This window comes from Miniopterus schreibersii, assembly GCF_964146895.1.
Source record: "Miniopterus schreibersii genome assembly, chromosome: 7".
Taxonomy (NCBI): Eukaryota; Metazoa; Chordata; class Mammalia; order Chiroptera; family Miniopteridae; genus Miniopterus; species Miniopterus schreibersii.
The window spans coordinates 42,219,246-42,238,431 of NC_138108.1; the positions used below are offsets into that span (position 1 = coordinate 42,219,246).

The window sequence follows — 19,186 nt, forward strand, 5'->3', positions numbered from 1 at the left end:
AGACATAGACTGTTACCATCACTCCCTCATGGATAATTCCCTCAGGCTTCTTTCTAGTCAGTTCCTCTTTTCCAGTATCCATGGTTCTGTTTTTTTTTTTTTCATCATAGATTAGTTTTTTTTGTGTGTTTTTCCCCCTAGAACTTTACATAAATGAAATCATACAATATATGCTCTTTTGTACTATATGATTCCATGTAAGGCTTCTTTCGCTTGGCATGATATTTTTAAGACTCATCCATGTTGTGTTTATCAGTAGTTTGTTCTTTTCTATTGCTGGATAGTATTCCATTGGTGAATATGCCATGGTTGATTTATCCATTCTGCTGATGGACAGCTGGGCTATTTCCAGTTTTTGACTTTTATGAATAAAGTGGCCATGAACATTCTTGTACAAGTCATCTTATCAACATATAGTTTTATTTTTTGGGTAAATAATAAAGGTAGAATTTCTGGGTAGAATTTCATAGTGTAGGTATGAAATTCATAGCGTAGGAACCTGCTAAATATTTTCCCAAAACAATCGTACCATTTTACACTCCTACTACAGTGCATGAGAGCTCTGGTTGCTCTACATCCTTGCCAGCAGCTGATGTCTTTAGTCTTTTTAGTTTTAGCCATTCCAGTGGGTGTGTAGTGCTATCTTTTTACTGTGATTTAATTTGCACTTCCCTGATGACTAATCATGTGCAGTTTTTCATGTGCTTATTCGTCGTTTGTATACCTTCTTTTGTTAAGTTTGTGTTCAAGTCTTTTGCCCATTTTTAAACTAGGTTATCATTGAGTTTTATGAGTTCTTTGTGTTATGCATATCAGTCCTTTGTTGTATATATGTTTTACTAATTTTTCTTCCAGATTGTGGCTTGCCTATTCCTTTTCTTAATGTTGTCTTTTGATGGGTAGAAATTTTTTATTTTAATTAAATCTAATTTATTGATTTTTAAGTTTATGATTATTGTTTTTTATGTCCTAACCAAAAAAACCCCAAAAACTTTACCTCTGAATAAAAGAGATACTCTTTTATGTGTTCTACTAAAAGCTTTATGATTTTAGCTTTGTATTTAAGTCTATGATTCATATAATTAATTTTAGTGTATGTTTTGGGGTAGAGGTTGAAGTTTTTTTGGGGTAGAGGTTGAAGTTTATTTGTTTTCCCACATGGATATCTACTTATTCCAGTGTCATTTGTTGAAAAGACTCCTTGTCCCGTTGAACTGATTTGGCACCTTTGTTAGAAATAAAATGATTTTATAATTTTGTATCTATTTCTCAGCTCTCCATTCTGTTCTATCGATCTACTTATCAATCCTTATGCCAGCCAGCACTACATTGTATGTAACTTCACTTAACATCACTGATAGTTTCTTAGAAACTATAACTTTAAGTGAAATGATGTATATATAACCAAACCAGTTTTACCACAATATGAATAAGAGTTAAATTCCTGCAGCATATTTCTGATCACAAAAACATCACCAAATTTCTAAATAAAGATCCAAAACACTTCTCTTCTTAAACATTGAGATATATATGAGCCATACATACACTTAAGAAAGATGAATAAAAACAAGTAAGATCATTATTTTCCAACCTGCTTATTCCAATTTATGGTTGCCAGGGGCCAGAGCCTATCCTGGCAGCTCAGGCCACAAGGCAGGGGCCCACCCTGGGCTGGATGCCCTTCCATCACAGGGTGGACTCACCTACACCACACTCACTCGGACTGGGACAATTCAGACACACCAGTTTACCTGTCGTGCACATCTTTGGGATGTGGGAGGAAACAGGAGTCCTTAGAGAAAACCCACACAGACATGGGGAGAACATGTGGCCCTGGCTGGGAATTGATTTGTTTTTCTCATTAATGTTATAACAAATGATGTTGAGCAAAATAATGTTATTTGAGGACCTGCTGTATTGATTTCTTTAGCTTTATAGTAAATCTTGAAGCCAGGTAGTGTAAATCATCCAACTTTATTCTGTTTCAGAAAAGTAAAGAAAAGTTTTTTCTTACTTTGGATCAGATTCAAAGTGTCATTCCTTATTGACCTTAAGTGGAAGAGAGGCAAAACCCAGATCCAAGTAAATGCTCAGGGTTAGGGTATTTATGGGCAGCTGAGGGACTCAGCAGGGTGTTTGTTCTTCTAGTTATATACTTTCGGTTGGAATGGGAATATGTGACAAACCACAAAGTTATTTTTATCCCATTATTACCTAACACTGCCTTGGCCTTTGGCACATGCAAAGGGTTCTGGTATCATCCTTTCAGCTTTATTCATTAAAACAAACAAATTGTAGCAGTAGCCACAGTAAAATATTCTCCATACTCTAGGACTCATGCTACTTATTTTTCTTATATTTCCTATAGCTGCAACAGTGAGTTTAGTACACATACAAGGGACTCAATAAATGTTAATTAAATAAAATTTGGCTCACTCCAAATCATGATACTAGAGTGTTAAAAGAAGCATTAAAGATCATATAAGCCAATCCCCCATTTGATCATAAGGTTTCCCACTAAATACTGGCTTTTTACATGACTAGTGCAGTGATAGGGCACTTACAGCCTTACACATCTAGAGCAGCTCATTCCATGAATTTCTTCCAAAATCCACTGAAAAGAAAACTGGCTCTTATTGGCTCCACAGGGAATAAAGAAGACTGTGGTCCAAAAATAAGATCATCGTCATCCTCATTGTGTAATATATAAGACTTAGGTCTGACTGTGAGGAAGAGCAGTTTAGGATGATGTAATTGTAGGAGTACAACTATTTCACCAGATTTTTGATACCCCATTCTCTCTCTCCCTCAAAATGAGAATTTATTTCAATTAGAGCAAGTGTCATACAGGGAGTATAATACTTTTACAGTACAGACATGCTGTAAATGTATCATTTTTCTAGTGTCTATAAGTGTTTTGGGTTGAAATAATAACTTCTGATTTATTGATTTTCAGGTCAGTCTACTAACTAGAACATAATTTGCTCAAACTTGGACACTTAACCCTTCATATTTCTCTCAGCCTACTAGCCTTCCATTTCCTCATATAGACTCTTAGCAAAGGAGGAGTTAAAAGCACAACTTATAAAATTTGTAAGTTTTGCAGTATTTCAGTAAAATATAGAGAACCATTTTATAATTCTAGGGATAGGCCCAAACCAATATACACTTAAAAGTTACAGATGTTAAAATATCCTTTGTGTGAGTGTGTGTGTGCACACACTAAAGTCAGATCATGCTCTTTATTTCAAATATTTTAAGTGAGCTTCATCTTGATGGGGGCATAAAAGCTGGCTTCTCATCATAGTGATGACATGTATACCTTTAACCTAGGAAGAGCTCCACTCATAGTTTAATTAGTCAGTGATAACCTAATGTTCTATGAAGTGTTGGTACACTACTTCGATTTACTTCTTGCAAGATGACATCCATGCAGGCTGTGCAGGAATAAATGGAAACAAGAATAAAAATGTACTTGTGTCAGTAAATACTCAAAGGAGGGTAGAAGATAAACAGAAATGGTAGGAGGTCCAGGAATTGTGGCAGAACAGGCTCATTGGAAATTGCCTCTTGTTTTAATAAGTACATTTTAGTTTATTAGGGCTCTAGGCATTAGTATAATTCTAACGTTCACCTACAAAGTGCCTGGCTGGTTTCAAATTAATATAATGTAAGCTGCCTGGGAGTTGGAGACATGTTTCTGTGGGTTTGTCTAGTAAGCTCACATTTCAGTTTTGCATCTGAGGGTAATATATTATTTTCATGGGCAGCAATTTCATGAGTAGATTTAAATCCCCAGTTCAGTGAAGTTACATATTGGTCAAGTCGTTTATGAAACCAGTTCTAAAAAGTGACTATTTATGACAATACATTTGCAATTAGTCTCTTAACCTTTAACTTCCAATTTTGTTTTCTGAAATGTCATTCTTCATAGATTGTATTAACAAGTTTTCAACTTGTTCCAAAGTTTTAAAATTATTTCTTGTTTACAAACATCATCTGAAACTTAGTTACAAAATACTATATTGGCATGTAACTTTAAAGAACACAAATAACAATGTGTTCTAATAGAAAATAATACATTCATTATAAATAAATGCCTTTTTTTTTTTTTTTTTACCTACATACCTTTTTTTTCCTTTTACAGAGAGAGGAAGGGAGAGGGAGGGAGAGAAACAAACATGGATCAATCGGGGTTGCTTCCCACATGCACCCTGGCTGGTGACCGAACCACAGCTAGGCACAAGCCCTGACATGCACAGGACAATGCTCAACCAACTGAGCCACACCGGCCAGGGCTCACTTAAGTACTTTTATTCAAACTAAAGGACTCTGGGCTACTAAACAGACATCCTTCCCTTGTAAAGTAACAAACACCTTGAGATTTCTACTTAGAGAAACTTAATAAAATAAGAGAGAGCAGAGTATCAGAGTCATAAGGTGCTAGTAGAACAATATGTGAATTTGTATATCCTATGTCCAATTACATTGTTAAAGAACTTTGAACAGACTGAAGAAAGATGTGATGGTTTAGATAGTCAAATCAACTGCAGCGGAAAAGCTCATTTTAGGACTACTAGTAATACAGTATTCCTTATCAACATTTGCCATTTGCCACTCCTCTTTCCTCATTTCTATTAACGTGGATACTTAACACAAATATGATTAGTGAGACTGGAGAAAAAAAGAGAAGCCTCTGAGATTTAATATTGAAAATGTAAAGGACAGTGGAGAGAGATTACAGAGCTAAGTGAGGTTAAGATAAATCTTGGAGTTAAGACTTTTTTTTAAAACAGGGAGAATGCTTGGTTTAATGACACAAACAAAAAAATACACTTAGGGTTAGGATTCGGTGGAAGCATTGACCATCTGTAAACTCCTAGAGGGTAGGGACTATATGTTGTCCTTACAAGCAAAACTGTGTCTAGCGTGTAATAGCTGTCCAGTAAATGTTGAATGAATCAATATGTGACTCAATATAGTCATAATGGCAAGACTTAGTTTTAGAGACATTATTTTGGTTCAAGGGCTACTACTTATAGGTAGGGCTGGAAATGTTTATGTAGGGGCAAATTGGGCCAGGTTTCAGTGCCAGCTTAGTCCAAGACAAGTGGATTCCCCCCCCCCCCCCATTTGCGTTTGATTTGCACCGCATTGTACAAAGGATTTGGGTGATTGGGAATGTGGAGTGAGTCTAATAAGGCTTATAATATTGTACCCAAAGCATATTAAGCATATTCATCCCATGCCAACTTAGGGGCATATTTCTCAAGTTATGTTTATTTAGGTTTTCCCCAGAGTCATTCCCAATCTTTTTTATTGTTAGTATTTGCCATTAGTTGTCATTCATTCATTTATTATTATTATTATTATTGGAACATGTTCTTCGATCCTTCGAAATCTTGCTCAATCTAGGCCCCAAATGTTCCTTTAAGTCTCTGGGGAAAATGACTTTCGCTGAAGTCAGTGCCCAAAGCCTCACCCACTGAGAGGCCTTAGGAAACCTGGGACTTTCCTGGCGGCGACTCAGCTGTCAGCAACCACGGGGCGCACGGGAATCCCACGGCGGGCACTCCGGTCTTCCCCAGGGGAGGCGCGGCCCCCTCCTCCCCTGGCGTTGGGCCGCCTCTCCCCAGCGCCCAGGCCAGCTCCCTTTTCTCTAACTAGCTCGGGGCCCTCGCCCCGCCCCCGGCTCATTTGCATAGGGACGCGCGCGGCGCCGGCGAGCCGGAGGGCGGCGCGGCTGGGGAGGCGGCGCGCGCGCCCTGACAGCCTGGCCCTGCTCGCTCCCTCGCTCGTCCCCGGCTTCCGAGCACAGCATGGCGGTCAAGGTGACTCCAACTCTACTGCTGCCTTTATTGCATAAGAGACATTCTGGGGACCCTGCCTGCAGCCTTTACATCTTTCCATTTCCTTCTTTGCCTGGTTCTTAGATAGTGTGTCCTGGGCCTCCAGCCTGCGGGTGGTAGAGCTGTGCGTGGCTTGGACTGGAGGGAGAGGATGCGTGGTTGGGGGAGGGGAAGGAGGCGGGATTGTGAGTTGGAGGGGCTTGTGAGGACCACGGGACGGTGAAGGAAGAGTAGTGTCCTGCTCTAAGTGCATGGGTTTGTGAATCCGGAGTTGGAGGCCGTCGGAAAGGGAATGGGAGGAAGTGGCATGTAAAGTCGGGGTACCTAAGGCATCTGTGCATTGCGGTGGGGGAGGGCATAATTGAGTAATTTGGGGCTTCACTGTGGCTGGAAGCATTGGTTGGCATTTGCGCTGCAGGTGGCAGGATGTCGAAAGTGTTTGGAAACGTAGCAGCTTTCATATTTTAAGAGTGGAGAGAGAGAGGGGCCCGGAGATAATTATATTCTGGATTGCTTTCCTTGGGTAAGAAAAGCTGCTAGGCCATGCTATTAATTTGGATGTTTCAACTTTCCTGTTGATCTACACTTGCTGGCCTCTTGATTTGAAGGTGGGTGGTTGCTAACTGTGTTGCTAGTGGTTGTGGAGTAAAGTAATAGATTGATTCTCACTGCTTTCCCTTTCCAATCCAGATGAAATCTATCTGGTAGATTTTCTTTATTTTAGGCTCTTCACACTTGACTTTCCACACTGTAGTGACAGGTCTCCAATTGACAGTTCTTATCAGTATTAGTTCTTTTGGTTTGTTTTAAAATTAAATGCCCTTATAAAAGATAAGAGCATTGATTGTTAGCATGTTAACTCTAATCTGAAGAGATTATGTGGCTTCTAGTGAAGCATTAACTGGCTTTTTTTTTTTTTTTTTCCCCTTTACAGGTGCAGACAACCAAGCGAGGTGATGCTCATGAGTTAAGAAACATATTCCTTCAGGTAAATTGGCTTATGTATTGTGCTTTTTCACTGGAGGGAAAAGGTGTAAGTCTTGTACTTTTCAGGCCTTAACTTTTAGGAATGGTCTATTTTCATATATTCTTAAGAACATGGCTAGATAATATAGCTTATAATTCTTATTTTGTTAAGGTTTGGATAAAAGTGTTTGTTTTTATTAAAGTTTGATAAAAGATTTTCCTCAAATTGTGTTGTTTTTTTTTTTAACATGACTTAAGACATGTAAAAGAAGACTAAAAAGAAGAGTTTCCAGCTTCCCTTAAGGACTGACCAAAATAAAATTTCAGAATGTATTGACATTAAGATTCTTTCTTTCTTGAAAGTTGCATGTTTTTAAAGTTTGCCTACTTATAAGCAATTCTCTGTGTAATGTAGATAAAAATATTATAGCTAGTCAATTTGTGTATTTTCTCCCTTTACTTTAAAAATATTATATCTGTACACCTTTGGGGTTTTATTACAAAATGTTACTGTCTGAGATTCTTGCCAGGATCCATTTTGTCTTGAGATAAGTTTTAAGATCAGCGACTTGGCTATAAACTTAAAAAAAAAGTTGGCTTAGTTTTTTGTTTTGCTTTCTTAAATTCCAAAGTTCCCTGTGCAGGAAGTTGTATTAAGAAGTAGATGTAAAGGGAGATAAACGAAGGTGTTCCACTAAATATTGTGCTTTTCTCTGAAATTTTCTTTTGAGAACTTTCTATTCAGGACCTGGGTTCTTGTACAGAAAATTTGACCTTGGGCAGGTCCCTGTTGGGTATTAGTTTTCTCTGTAAAATGAGAGGTGATCGTCAAGGTTCCTTCCAACTCCAAAAGTTTATGATTCTATATTAGGAACAGATTCTAACATATGCTGATGAGCCTGGAATAGATGACATTTTTATCTGAGATGTGGATTACTTAACCTATTTTTGGGGATGAGGCTGCATAGATGACTTTAGGGGAAGCATAATTTCCAGAATAAATGTAATTGTAATAGGAATGCTCTAGGTATGCTTTGAAACCCTTATTCCTTACACAAGTTCTTGAAAATAGCCAAAAATATATTAGTATTCATACCATATGGTTATATTCAATTGTTTTTTGAGGAGTTCATGTGATATAGTTAATTTTGTTTTTCAGATTAAGTAGGCATGAAAGAAGTCAGTTGAAATGATGCGTGATGTAGTGAAAAGAGTATTGACCTAAGTGTTAGGAACACTGGGTTCAATTCCCGGTCCTGACTATCTGATTGTTGTATCTGTAGGCTAATTATCTGGCTTTCCTGGGCTTTTCATGAGGGACTCAATGTGACTTAAGGGAATGGGTGTTGTAGGCGGTGGGAATGTGTTAGACTGTTGGGGTCAGACCGGACCTGGGTTCAGCAACCTCAGTACTTGAGTTCTGGCAAGGAAAGAATTCAGAGCCCAAGACTTAAACTATAAGAGAACGTTTATTTGGAAAGTCAGAGGTAGAAGTAATTTGTAGAAGAAATGGGCTTAGGAAGCAAGTTATAGAGGTAAAGGAAGGGCCCTTGGAGCTTGGGAGTTAGGAAGCTAATGATAATGTGTTTGGGGAAATGGGGAGGGGGAAGGGAAAAGTGCCCCTGGAAGGGAGAGCACCTGGGTCCTCTGTCCTAAGGGTTTTAAGGCTGGAGATTTTAGGGGAGGTCCCAAGGGAAGATTTCAATAGAATATTCAGCAGCCTTCAAGGTGTGCCCTTTCAGGGTCAGGGTTTCCACTGATTGATTGTTTGACACCAGGGAAAGGGGTCATTATTCAATGCAGCTGGTCCTGAGGTCAGCCATGGCATTGCTGGTCTGGTTTTCCTGCTTTTTGGGCCTGGAGCTGAAATACAACTGAGGCCTACATGTTATCTCTAGGGAGGAAAGGCCAGGGGGTCCAAACCGAATGGCCCAGGATATGGTAGGAGAGGAAAGGTCACCTTGGGGATGAGGTCCCACCCTACAATTGTCATTTGCTAGGCACCCTTGGGCTTTCTGCCCTGGTGACCTTCTGTACCTGGCCCATTATCCTTACTCTACTCATATCCATCTAATTGCCCACCATATTGAAACTGAGGTCTTCCCAGTTTTAAAAATCCCATGGGAAAAAAAAATCTATGGTTCTATATGGATGTCTTTTGGGGGAGGAGAGATGGAAGTACAAGGAGAGAGTTAGGGATATGCCTAGCTTTTAGACAACTTTTAAATCTTCTATTTTTACACATTATTTTGATGGTGCTCTTATTATTTTTATTTTGAAAATTTGTGGAATTCATAACTTCACATTTAGCACTAACTTTTAAGCATTGACCCAAGAATTACTAATAGATAAGAGAGAACATAGGTACATACCTTCATGAAGGCTTAAAGCAGCTAGAAAGATACAATATAGTTAGTTGAATCAATCTGAGGACAGTTAACATACTAGATTTTTTTTTTGATTTAAAAAAAAAAATATATCTTTATTGATTTCAGAGAGAGGAAAGGAGAGGGAGGGGGAGGGGGAGGGAGAGACATCAATGATGAGAGAGTCATTGATTGAGCCCGCAACCCGGGCATGTGCCCTGACCGGGAATCGAAACAACCGCGACCTCCTGGATCCCAGGTCGACACTCAACCGCTGAGCCACACCCGCGGGGCAACATACTAGATTTTAAAAAAAATTTCTGTCTTGAGTACTTCAAACTATACTTACTTGAAGCTATAGGGCATTGTTTAGAAACAGTTTTATTTTAGATGTATATGATTTGTTAATATTTTAGAGTTAATAGGAGACAAAAAGATATACTAACTACACATTTCTTTAGCATTTAACATATTTACCCAACACTAAGGACTATTTTCCGTGTGCCATGTGTATACTTGTTTTAGTTTAGTATTAGACACCAAGTTGAATAATCAAAGGGGAGGATTGAGCCAAGGCTTGAATCCTCTCTGAGACCCATTACATTTCTAACTGTTCGTGGTTGAGGGACTCAAGAATAGTGAAGGCAAATGCATAGCTCTGGTAGAGCAATCAAATTGGCTTGCCCAGCTATGTTTGTTAAGAAGTTAAAGAAAAAAAATCTGTTTACTTAGGTGATTTTAAAAAAGTGCCTCTACACTGTAACTACGTAGACCATTTGGCCAAGGAGTTTGGATTTGAAACAGTGGGGAGGCACTGTGGGTTTCTGAGTGGGCAAATTGAAGTGGTGACTTCTGGCAGCTCTTTGTGTTTGTTGGATAAAGTGTGGAGAGGTTAGGACGATCAGCTAAGAGGCTATTGACATAATACATGTGGGTGATAATGACCTGGAGAGGCTGGTGGCTGGGGAAATGGAAAGAAAGGACAATACTAGGGACTTTGTAAAGGAAAGAGTAGTGAATCTGGCATTTTTAGGATAGATGCTAATTGATGAAGCATCTATTTTGAGAATTTTTTTTGGGTGGGGGGGGAGGAGTTTAAATATGATTGCTAAATAAATGTGCCCCAATAAGTTAAAGTCAGATTTGGACAGATACAAATTCATGTGGGTGATACATGAATCCTTGTGATTAGGGGAGTTAAATATAAAATAAGACAGAAAAAGAGACTGATTTATAAGTGGTGTCCACAACTGCAGTGGGAAGGAGGAGGAGGAGAGCTAGGAAGAATGGTCCCATGGGAGTTTAAGGTAGTGTTGTATAAAAAGGGTGTAATCAAAAACTAAAATGCAGGTTATGCTGTTATTTGTGTACTTTGGTTCTGGCAGGATTTTGGGGTCATTTGAGTTCAGGGTCATTTGAACATTTAAAGAGAAGATTAAATTTTTTTTTTTTTTACAGAATTTTATTATTAAAAATTTTTTTTAAAATTTCCTTTATTGTTTAAAGTGTTACAGATGTCTCCCTTTTCCCCCCATTGATCCCCTCCCCCCTGGCTTTCACCACACTATTGTCTGTGTCCCTGGGTTATGCATATATGCATATAAATTTTTAGGTTAATCTCTCTGCACCCACCCCTGCCTTCCCTCTGAGATCCCTCAGTCTGTTCCATGCTTCTATGTCTCTGGATCTATTTTATTCATCTGTTTATTTTGTTCATTAGATTCCACATATGAGTAAGAGCTTGTGATACTTGTCTTTCTCTAACTGGCTTCTTTCACTTAGCGTAATACTCTCCAGGTCCTACCAGCCTGTCTCATAGGGTAAGGGATCCTTCATTTTTACAGCTGCATAATATTCCATGGTGTAAATGTCTGAGAAGATGCTTGATATAATTTCAAGAGAAAATTTAATTTTGAATTTTAGAGTACAGTTGAAAACTTAAAAAAAAAAAAATTTAGATTTGTGGCATTAACTGTCTAAATTCACAAATTGTATGGCTCAAAAGTCTTTGTTTTGTAAACAGCAAAATATTACTATTCAAAAGTGCTGGTATATTTATGTTTAGTAGAATTATGTGTGCAAGTTCATGAGAAGGGCTTTATAAGACTAAAGCATTATTATTTTGAGTATAGGGAAATAGGTTTATTTCTTTTTGTAGTCATTGCTTCTCAAATTTTTGATGAGTTGTATTTTCTATTAATTAAAAAAGAACGAATCATACTCACTAGGAATCTTTTTTCCTGCCCCTCAAGTTCATAAAATTGGAGTACAAAAAATGAATTCTTATGTATTAGTCTGTGCTATAATTTTATAACCAGTTGTCAAGCTAAGATTTTACTACCCTTTCAAATGTCATTTCTTGATTTATCTTTCTTCTTTTCCCTCTCTCACCCACTTGCTATCATTGACCCAATTTTGCTATATAAGAAGTATATAGTAGCAAAAAAGGACACAATAGAAGCAATGAAGACGGAGGTGAGGTGAGGACAACAGGAATGTCACAGGCTGTTTGTTACCAGCCTGACAAATTTCAAAATAAAAACTTTATCTGGTTTGTGCTTTGTGGCAAAGTTAGTTTATCAAAAACTGTTCTAAGTGAATGGTTTTTCAAGAATTCTTTTTTTTTTTTTTTTTTTAAGTTGATAGACCATCTATTCATTTATCAAAGTATTGTATGGTAAAAGCAACGCGTGTTGAGACTGCACCATTCATTATATATGCTAGACCAAAAATTATTTTGAGCCTATTCTTTTTCTCATTATCACCAGTGTAACAATGAAGATCATGTCCCATATAAAATCATGAAAATGCTTTTTTTCTATCTTGTTTATTTAGTATTAGAGAATAAGTGGACAAAGATGCTGCTAATGTAAAGCAAAGAGTGATTCTTCTTTAGGGTTTTTATGATAACATATTAATTTTTATTTGAAAGAAATTTCCTTTAATAAAATTTGTTTACATATTATGTATTTGTTTACTCTTGGCAGTAACCTGGGGCTGAGGAGGAAATTAAGCAGGGCTTTTAGCAGGAGACCCTCCCACTTTGTTGGAATATACATTAGGGCTATGTTTTAAAAAGTGTGGGATGTTTACCATAATGTTACAGTTATAATATAAGTGGTACTAAAAAAAGTTAGCATCTACTAAGGCCAAATGTGGAGCGGAAAAATTGCTCTCTTACAGTATTTGTGGAAACAAAGTCTTTGGAAAGCAACATGGCAGTGGCTTAAAATAAAGATACCATTTGAGCAAACAATTCTACTTTTGGGATATTTATCCCAGAGAAATAAAAATACTCATAAGAATTATATATATGTACAAGGTTGTTAATTGCAGCACTCAATTCTTCCTCTAAAAGGGGGGAGAGAGAGCAAAATAAATGCTATCAAAGGGGAGTGGTAGAAAAATTAAACTATGCAGATACTAAAAAGAATGTATTAGACCTATTTCTGCTAATTTTGAGGGATTTCCAATGTACTATTAAGTGAGAAAAAAATGTAAATTGTATATAGCACTATTTTAATTTTCTAAAAGTCACTTCATATATGTGGTGTATATATTTACACATATGTTTGTATGATTTAATGGGCATTGAGAAAAATATGGAAGGATAGAAACTAAGTTGTTAACTTGGTTGAGGGAAGAATTAGGGGAAAACAAAAAGTATCAATGTGTGTATGTATCAAATTTTGAGAAAGTGAATAATTTAAAAAGTAAGAATTTAGCAGTTCAGAACCTGAAGTTAAAAGAGGACTTCCCAACATAAATTGGGTTGAATAAACCCAGTATGAGATGTGCAGAAGGGGATCTGTAGTTTCTTAACCATACTGAGTATTTCCCCCAGTTCTTCAAAATATGGGAACTGAAGATAATAAATAACCTTTATCTTTAGTTTATAAAGTATTTGCCAGAACTATATAGAGTTCTCATTTGTTTAAAAAGTGTTAGGTATTAAGGGCAAACTGGCACCATAGTGAGATTTTATCCTTGGATCAACTAAAATGATTGAAAAATTACTGAAAAGATGCGAAAATTAGTGTTATTAAATGCCATGTTATATTCTACCAATCAATACACTTTTCATTGCCTAAGTGCCTAGGTTTTACCCTTATAGAGCTAAGATAGAGGAGTTCAGTAAAGGTAGGACTTCACATTCTAGGTAGGGGTGAGACAGACAGTAACAAGTCCGCCCCTCCCCCCCCCCCCCTGAACTACAGATTGTGACAGCTCCAATAAGGAAATAAACAGAATGATGGAAAAGGCTATCATTTTTCAAGAGGGTGGTCAATGAAAGTCCCTGAGGAGGTGATACTAGAGCTGAGAACTGAAAAGTGGGTTGAGAGAATTCTGAACAGAGGGCTCACATGTACAAAGGCCTAGATATGGATTAAAGTTTGGTATGTTCAACAGAAAGGAGGCCAGTGTGTCTGAAGCATCAATGAGTGAGGGCCAGTAAGAGATGAGACTGAAGGAGTCACATGAAACGGTGTTTATAGGCCACAGAGAGGAGTTCAGGTTTTTTTTTTAAGGGCATCATGGAAACCACTGAAGGTCTAGCACTTTGGAAGTAGAATGATTCAATTTGTATTTCAATAGATCATGTTTAAAAAGGTAAAACTGAAATGTAAATTTTCTTATACATTTCTGTGCTTTTTCATGGATGACTGCTTTGAGTAGACTGATTCTTCCAGTTTAATTCCCTCCTGTCCATAGGGTTCTTTTTTGAGCTGGGCCTCAGGTAACTTTCTTCCAGGAGGGCAACAGTGTGTAGCTGGAACCTCCATGGGCTTTGCAGTCTGGCTTGGGTTTGAATCCTTACTCGATCCCTTTTTGCTGTGCTGCCTTAGGTGTGCACATCACCTTTGGAGCCTGTTTTGTCTGGAAGGGTAACTCCATCTAGACCCCGGCGTGAGGTAGTGAGTAATAGTGAGGAATGGTGCCCGGTGCGTGGAGAACGAAGAAGCACTGCTCATTGTCCCCTTCCGTTTCTCCGAGGAGAGGAGCACTTTCTTTCCTGATGAGGATTCGAGTCCCTTGTTTTCCTCGGGTAGCTGCCGGGCCTATTGAGTGACATAAGATATTAATATGTGTTTATGTCATACGTATAGGCAGTTAATGACCCATATTTTTGAGACGTACATCTGGAGATATTTACAAATCCCCATATTCAGAAGGACAGTTGTAGGAGGTAATGGCTCCTCTCAAGTCTAGGCTCTCGGGGTGTAGCCATGGTCTAAGACCGAGAGACCTGAGAGGCTGTGGAAGATACTTGCCGTTTTCTCTGAACTTTCAGTTGCTCGGTCTGGATCAGTCTAACCATAGACTCTGAAATACCAAAACACAGACCTGAAAGACTTGTAGTTCACTTTTTATGTGCAACTTAAAAAAAAATCATCATCTCCCTGTTCTGTCCAGCTCTTTTTTACTTTGTAGAGCAGGTTCTCGAATAACATCATTGTGCTCAACTGTTTCATTATAACGTTGATGAGATGCTGTAGATCGTAAGTCTTTTTATATCAGTTAGGCCATGGTAAAATTGGTTTCTTTCTGCATCATTTTGCTGCAGTTCCCAGAACCTATTGGTGTTTTAAGCGAGGACTTACGATACTGCTGAAATTTCTGAACCATTGTTCCCTGAAGCCAGTGTGACGGCCATTTTTGGATTTCTAAAATTGTGTAATTGGTTACTGACTGAGTCACTGTTTTTTCTCAGATACTTTTTTTTAAAAAAATATATCTTTATTGATTTCAGAGAGAGGAGAGGAGAGGGAGAGAGAGATAGGAACATCAGTGATGAGAGAGTCATTGATCAAGCCCACAACCCAGGCATGTGCCCTGACCAGGAATCGAACCCCGATCCCCTGGATCCTAGGCTGACTCTCAACCACTGAGCCACGCCCGGCTGGGCAGGTACTATTCTTAATGTTTTATACAAATCATATTTAATCCTCAGAACAAATCTATAAGGTAGGTATCATTAGTATTCCCATTTTATAGATGAAGAGACTGACACCCAGAAAGGAAGGAAACTTGGCTTATGTATTTTAATGCAATTTTTTTTTCATAATATTGTTAGAATATATATAGAATCATCTCATTATTGTTCTGCAGCCTTTTTAAAACTTTACTATTGAAAATTTTAAACGTATACAAATTTAGAGAAAATAACATAATAAATTACCATATATCCATTACTCGGCTTCACGATCTATCATGGCTAATCTTGCTTCATCTATGTTGCAGCGGCATTGGATTATTTTGAAGCAATTCCCAAACAACATATAACTGCATCCATAAATACTTCCATATGTATCTGTAAAAGGTGGTGACTGAACAACCAACCAAACAAACAAACCTCAGTGCGATGATCACACCTAAAAATATTCCTCAGTAACATGGATTTCCATTCAGTGTTAAAATTTTCCTGATTGTTTCTTTCTTTTTCTTAAGTTGCTTTATTAAAATTAGGGTCTAAGCCAGGTTCATACATTGTATTTGGTTGATTTGTCTCTCAAATCTCTTAATATTTTCTGCTCTCTACAAGGATAAAGGTCCTTCTTTTCTCAATGGTAAAAATCTTGGTGTTTAATCAAGACTTACCAACATTAAAGCATTCTGTCTCCCTAGGAGTGGTACCTTGATTGTCAAAGACATGATTTGCCCAGGCTTATAAATATATATGCTCCTTGTATGTTCCCATGGTTACTTCCACCAAGAGATTGAAATACTTTAAGAACAATGCAAATTAATTATTCAACTTAATCTGCCCTGAGAAGCATTCTAGTTCCAGTTATTGAGTTCTCTGGGTCATTATTTTATTTTCAAGGCTTTTGGCTATCTTAAAGGGAAAACTATTTTGGTAGACCTAGTTTATTATTGTAGCTTCAGTTGGTTTCGGTGATTAACAGAGGTCTTGTACTTCCTTACTGTGTTAGGAATTGCATTGCTTAGTAGCTGACAGTAGGACTTGCTGTAATGGATGGTAACAATACATATATTAAAGCAAAAAGAAAAATAAGCCCATAGTATTTCATGGAAGCAATCTGAGTTAAAAAGGCAGGCATCTGAGGAATTTTTTTTCCAAAATCAAGTAGAAGGTCTTGTTTCTAGTGTGTATGAAATATGCAATGGAAAGTTTTAAATAAAATTAGATGTATAAAACTGCCTTTCCTGAAAGCACGAGTGGTTGATTTTGATAAATATCAGATAAATTTTGCATCACTAATTAAAATGTTTTTAAAAAATTAATATGGCCAAATCTGTTGTGGTCTTTGCTCATTATGCAGAGTGCTTTTGTAGCAAAAGGTCGTGCATTCTTGACTAAATTTGGCTTCTGTTAGGAGTAAGAGCAGTAATAGGGAAGAACAGCAAACGGGTTAGCTTCATATGCTCAGTTCTTGCCTCGGTACATGTCTTTTTCTTCCATTGTTCATGTAATTCATTTTTCTATATGGGAAATGCTCGGTTTAATATTTGAAATTACTGAACTTTGTGACATTGTCATTTGATTTACTGAAACTGAAAGTATGTTAGGACCTGAAAATGTCATTTCATCTCCGCTGGAACAAAGTCATAGAGGAACAGTTTGTTTTGACTCATATTACAGCCACATGTTGGATAAGCAGAGATGAAGCTGTCTAGACTAGTCAGGACCGGTCTCTTGGTAAATCTAAGAACCGTGGAAGGAAACCTTGGTTTGGAGAAAAATGAAGACTTAGAACAATAACTCCTTCATGTTTGAGCAAAAGCAGAAAAATTCAGTAAAGCAAGGAGGGAAACCGGGGTTCTATGCTTTTCTGTGTTTCTAAGCATTTTAGAATAATTTCAATATGCATAAATGCTTTATAATAACAAGTACTTTGATGTTCAAGATATCATCCCTCACCCCCCCCCAAGACAGCTTTCTGTTAAAGAGGCTCAGGGTGTTTTGCTCAAGAAATCTCAATTAGTTAACAGCATATGGGATTAGAACCTGTTTTCTGAGCCTGATTTAGGTGTCCATCATGCCATTGTCTCTGAGCTATTTGAGGACAGGAACAGTGTTTTATTGATCTCTGCATCCCTAGTATCAGGCATAGTGCCTGGCACATAGTTGGCGCTTCATAAATGCTTTGAACTGAATGCAAAATAACCCAAAAGATTTGATTTTAGCAGATTTTTTAGCTTGAAAATGAGTACTTTTAGATACATTACCTTGGTTTTGGTGTACATAAAAAGGAAATCCTTGATCTTGATACACTGTATACTTTTTAATAAGTAACCAGCTTTCTAGTCACAGCAGATCAGAATTTTCCTTTATAATCTCTGAAAAATCTTTTAGACAGAAAACATCAAAGGATCTGTTTTTTAATTTAAACAATTTAAGCAGGTAATTTGTATCATTTAGACTATTTGGGTTTTTTACTCAATGTCATTGAATTTTAAGTTAATTGTTTTTCCCCCTTGTTCAATGGAAATTTAGGGTAGTGTGTAAATTCTTTGAAAAGTTTGTTTTATTGTTAACCTGTGATGTAAGTAGCATACATTCTAAAGGTCATTTAGGGTTAAATTTGGTAAATGACAAAGGAGTTACTACTCTCCTATTTCCTCCAGGCAAGTGACACCTTGACATGCTAATCTGTTGGCTTGAGAGGCAAAACATTTCTAGATAACATGATCTTTTCATTTGTAACTAGAGGTAGCTCAGTGTAAGTATGAAACCCTGCCATCTCCTATAGGCAATAATTTGGATTAAATGTGTAAAGATTCTAACCTGTAAGTTCCATTTTATTTTTCAAGTGTCAGAATGTGTAGGGTTTTTCAAGCACATGTGAAAATTTTTCAAGTGTCAGAATGTGTAGGGTTTTTCAAGCACATGTGTAAATTTAAATATTTCTGGAAATGTCAAAGTATATGCACTTTCACATTCAAATACTTGAGTTGGATTTGGATAAAGTTTAATTAAGAAAATAGATCACCTCTGTGTTCTTTTAGATACTGTCAGCCACTTCTTGTCTATGTCTTTCATGTGCCCTTGATTTCTTGACTGTGAGGGATTTACCAGTGCTTAAGAGACATCTTTGAAATGGAAAATGATTAACTGTAAAGTTATTTGGAGTATGGATATAATTTTTGGTTAATTTAAAGTCATTTTAATTCACCCTCTGAAATAATAGGAACAAAATGAAAATGATATTATGAAACTAGTAAATTGATATATTAAAATTTTAGCATTGGGAGACTGAAAACTTTATGTTGCTTTTTATTGTTTTTAGTATAACACTCAGGTCATTTTGATTAGCAGAAAGAGAAGGTCTCAGTAAGGCCACTTAATGTTTTCTTATTTCTAGCCTTATGTGTTACTCTAGGCCATGTTAACTTTTGAAAAATTTGTTTAAAACATTATTACCCAGTCAATTAAAATAAGCATTAAAAGTAATGAAGTTGTTTAAAATAAATGGGTCATTTTTATTTTAAAAGTATTAAAAAATACTTTTGGTTTAAATATATTGCCCATTTTACAGTACCTGCTTTTTTTTGTTAATACCTGAAATGTTTTCACATCTTGACTGTGAGTGGATCCTAGTTTCAGTTATAAACTCCCTCTTCTGTTCTGTCTGTTCAGGCAACAGGCTTACTGACATTGCGAAGTAATTGTCTCTAATGTAATGAGTTAATTAGTTAACTGTCTCCTGCAGAAGTCAAGTAGTGAGTGACTCCTTGTGGATAAGAAGACTTGTTTTTTTCTCTGAGCTATACACTCTATCTTTTAGTCAAAATCAAGTTAAAATAGACTAGGAGAGTTGGGGAAAACACTAGCGAAATACCTCAGGGTAAGTGATTCTCTGGCATCATTTATAACCTCAGATACTGGCAGAGCCTGTTCCAGTACATGTCAACAAAAGCATTTGTTTTCCTGTTGGCTGCTGTTTCCTTGGTAGTTTGTGCTACAGCTGCACTCTTTCCTGGTAGTTTTAAAGTAGAATATTGTGAAATCCTGGTGATTTAGTAAGTATAGTTCACTTT

At 37.1% G+C, this 19,186-nt stretch overlaps 1 protein-coding gene across 7 annotated transcripts in view; it reads left to right on the forward strand.

Annotated features, from left to right (window-relative positions):
- The window catches only part of SLC25A12 (solute carrier family 25 member 12), a 160,506-nt gene that overhangs the window by 70,363 nt on the left and 70,957 nt on the right, over positions 1–19,186 (forward strand). For 4 of the 7 annotated variants that reach the window (XM_081143168.1, XM_081143171.1, XM_081143170.1 and 1 more), the window contains one exon: positions 6,784–6,837. In XM_081143168.1, coding sequence (XP_080999294.1) covers positions 6,784–6,837 — 54 coding nt within the window. Of the gene's footprint in view, positions 1–5,523; positions 6,458–6,783; positions 6,838–19,186 lie in introns of those variants that run through there. The other 3 variants (XM_081143172.1, XM_081143174.1, XM_081143173.1) reach the window with 3 other exon arrangements.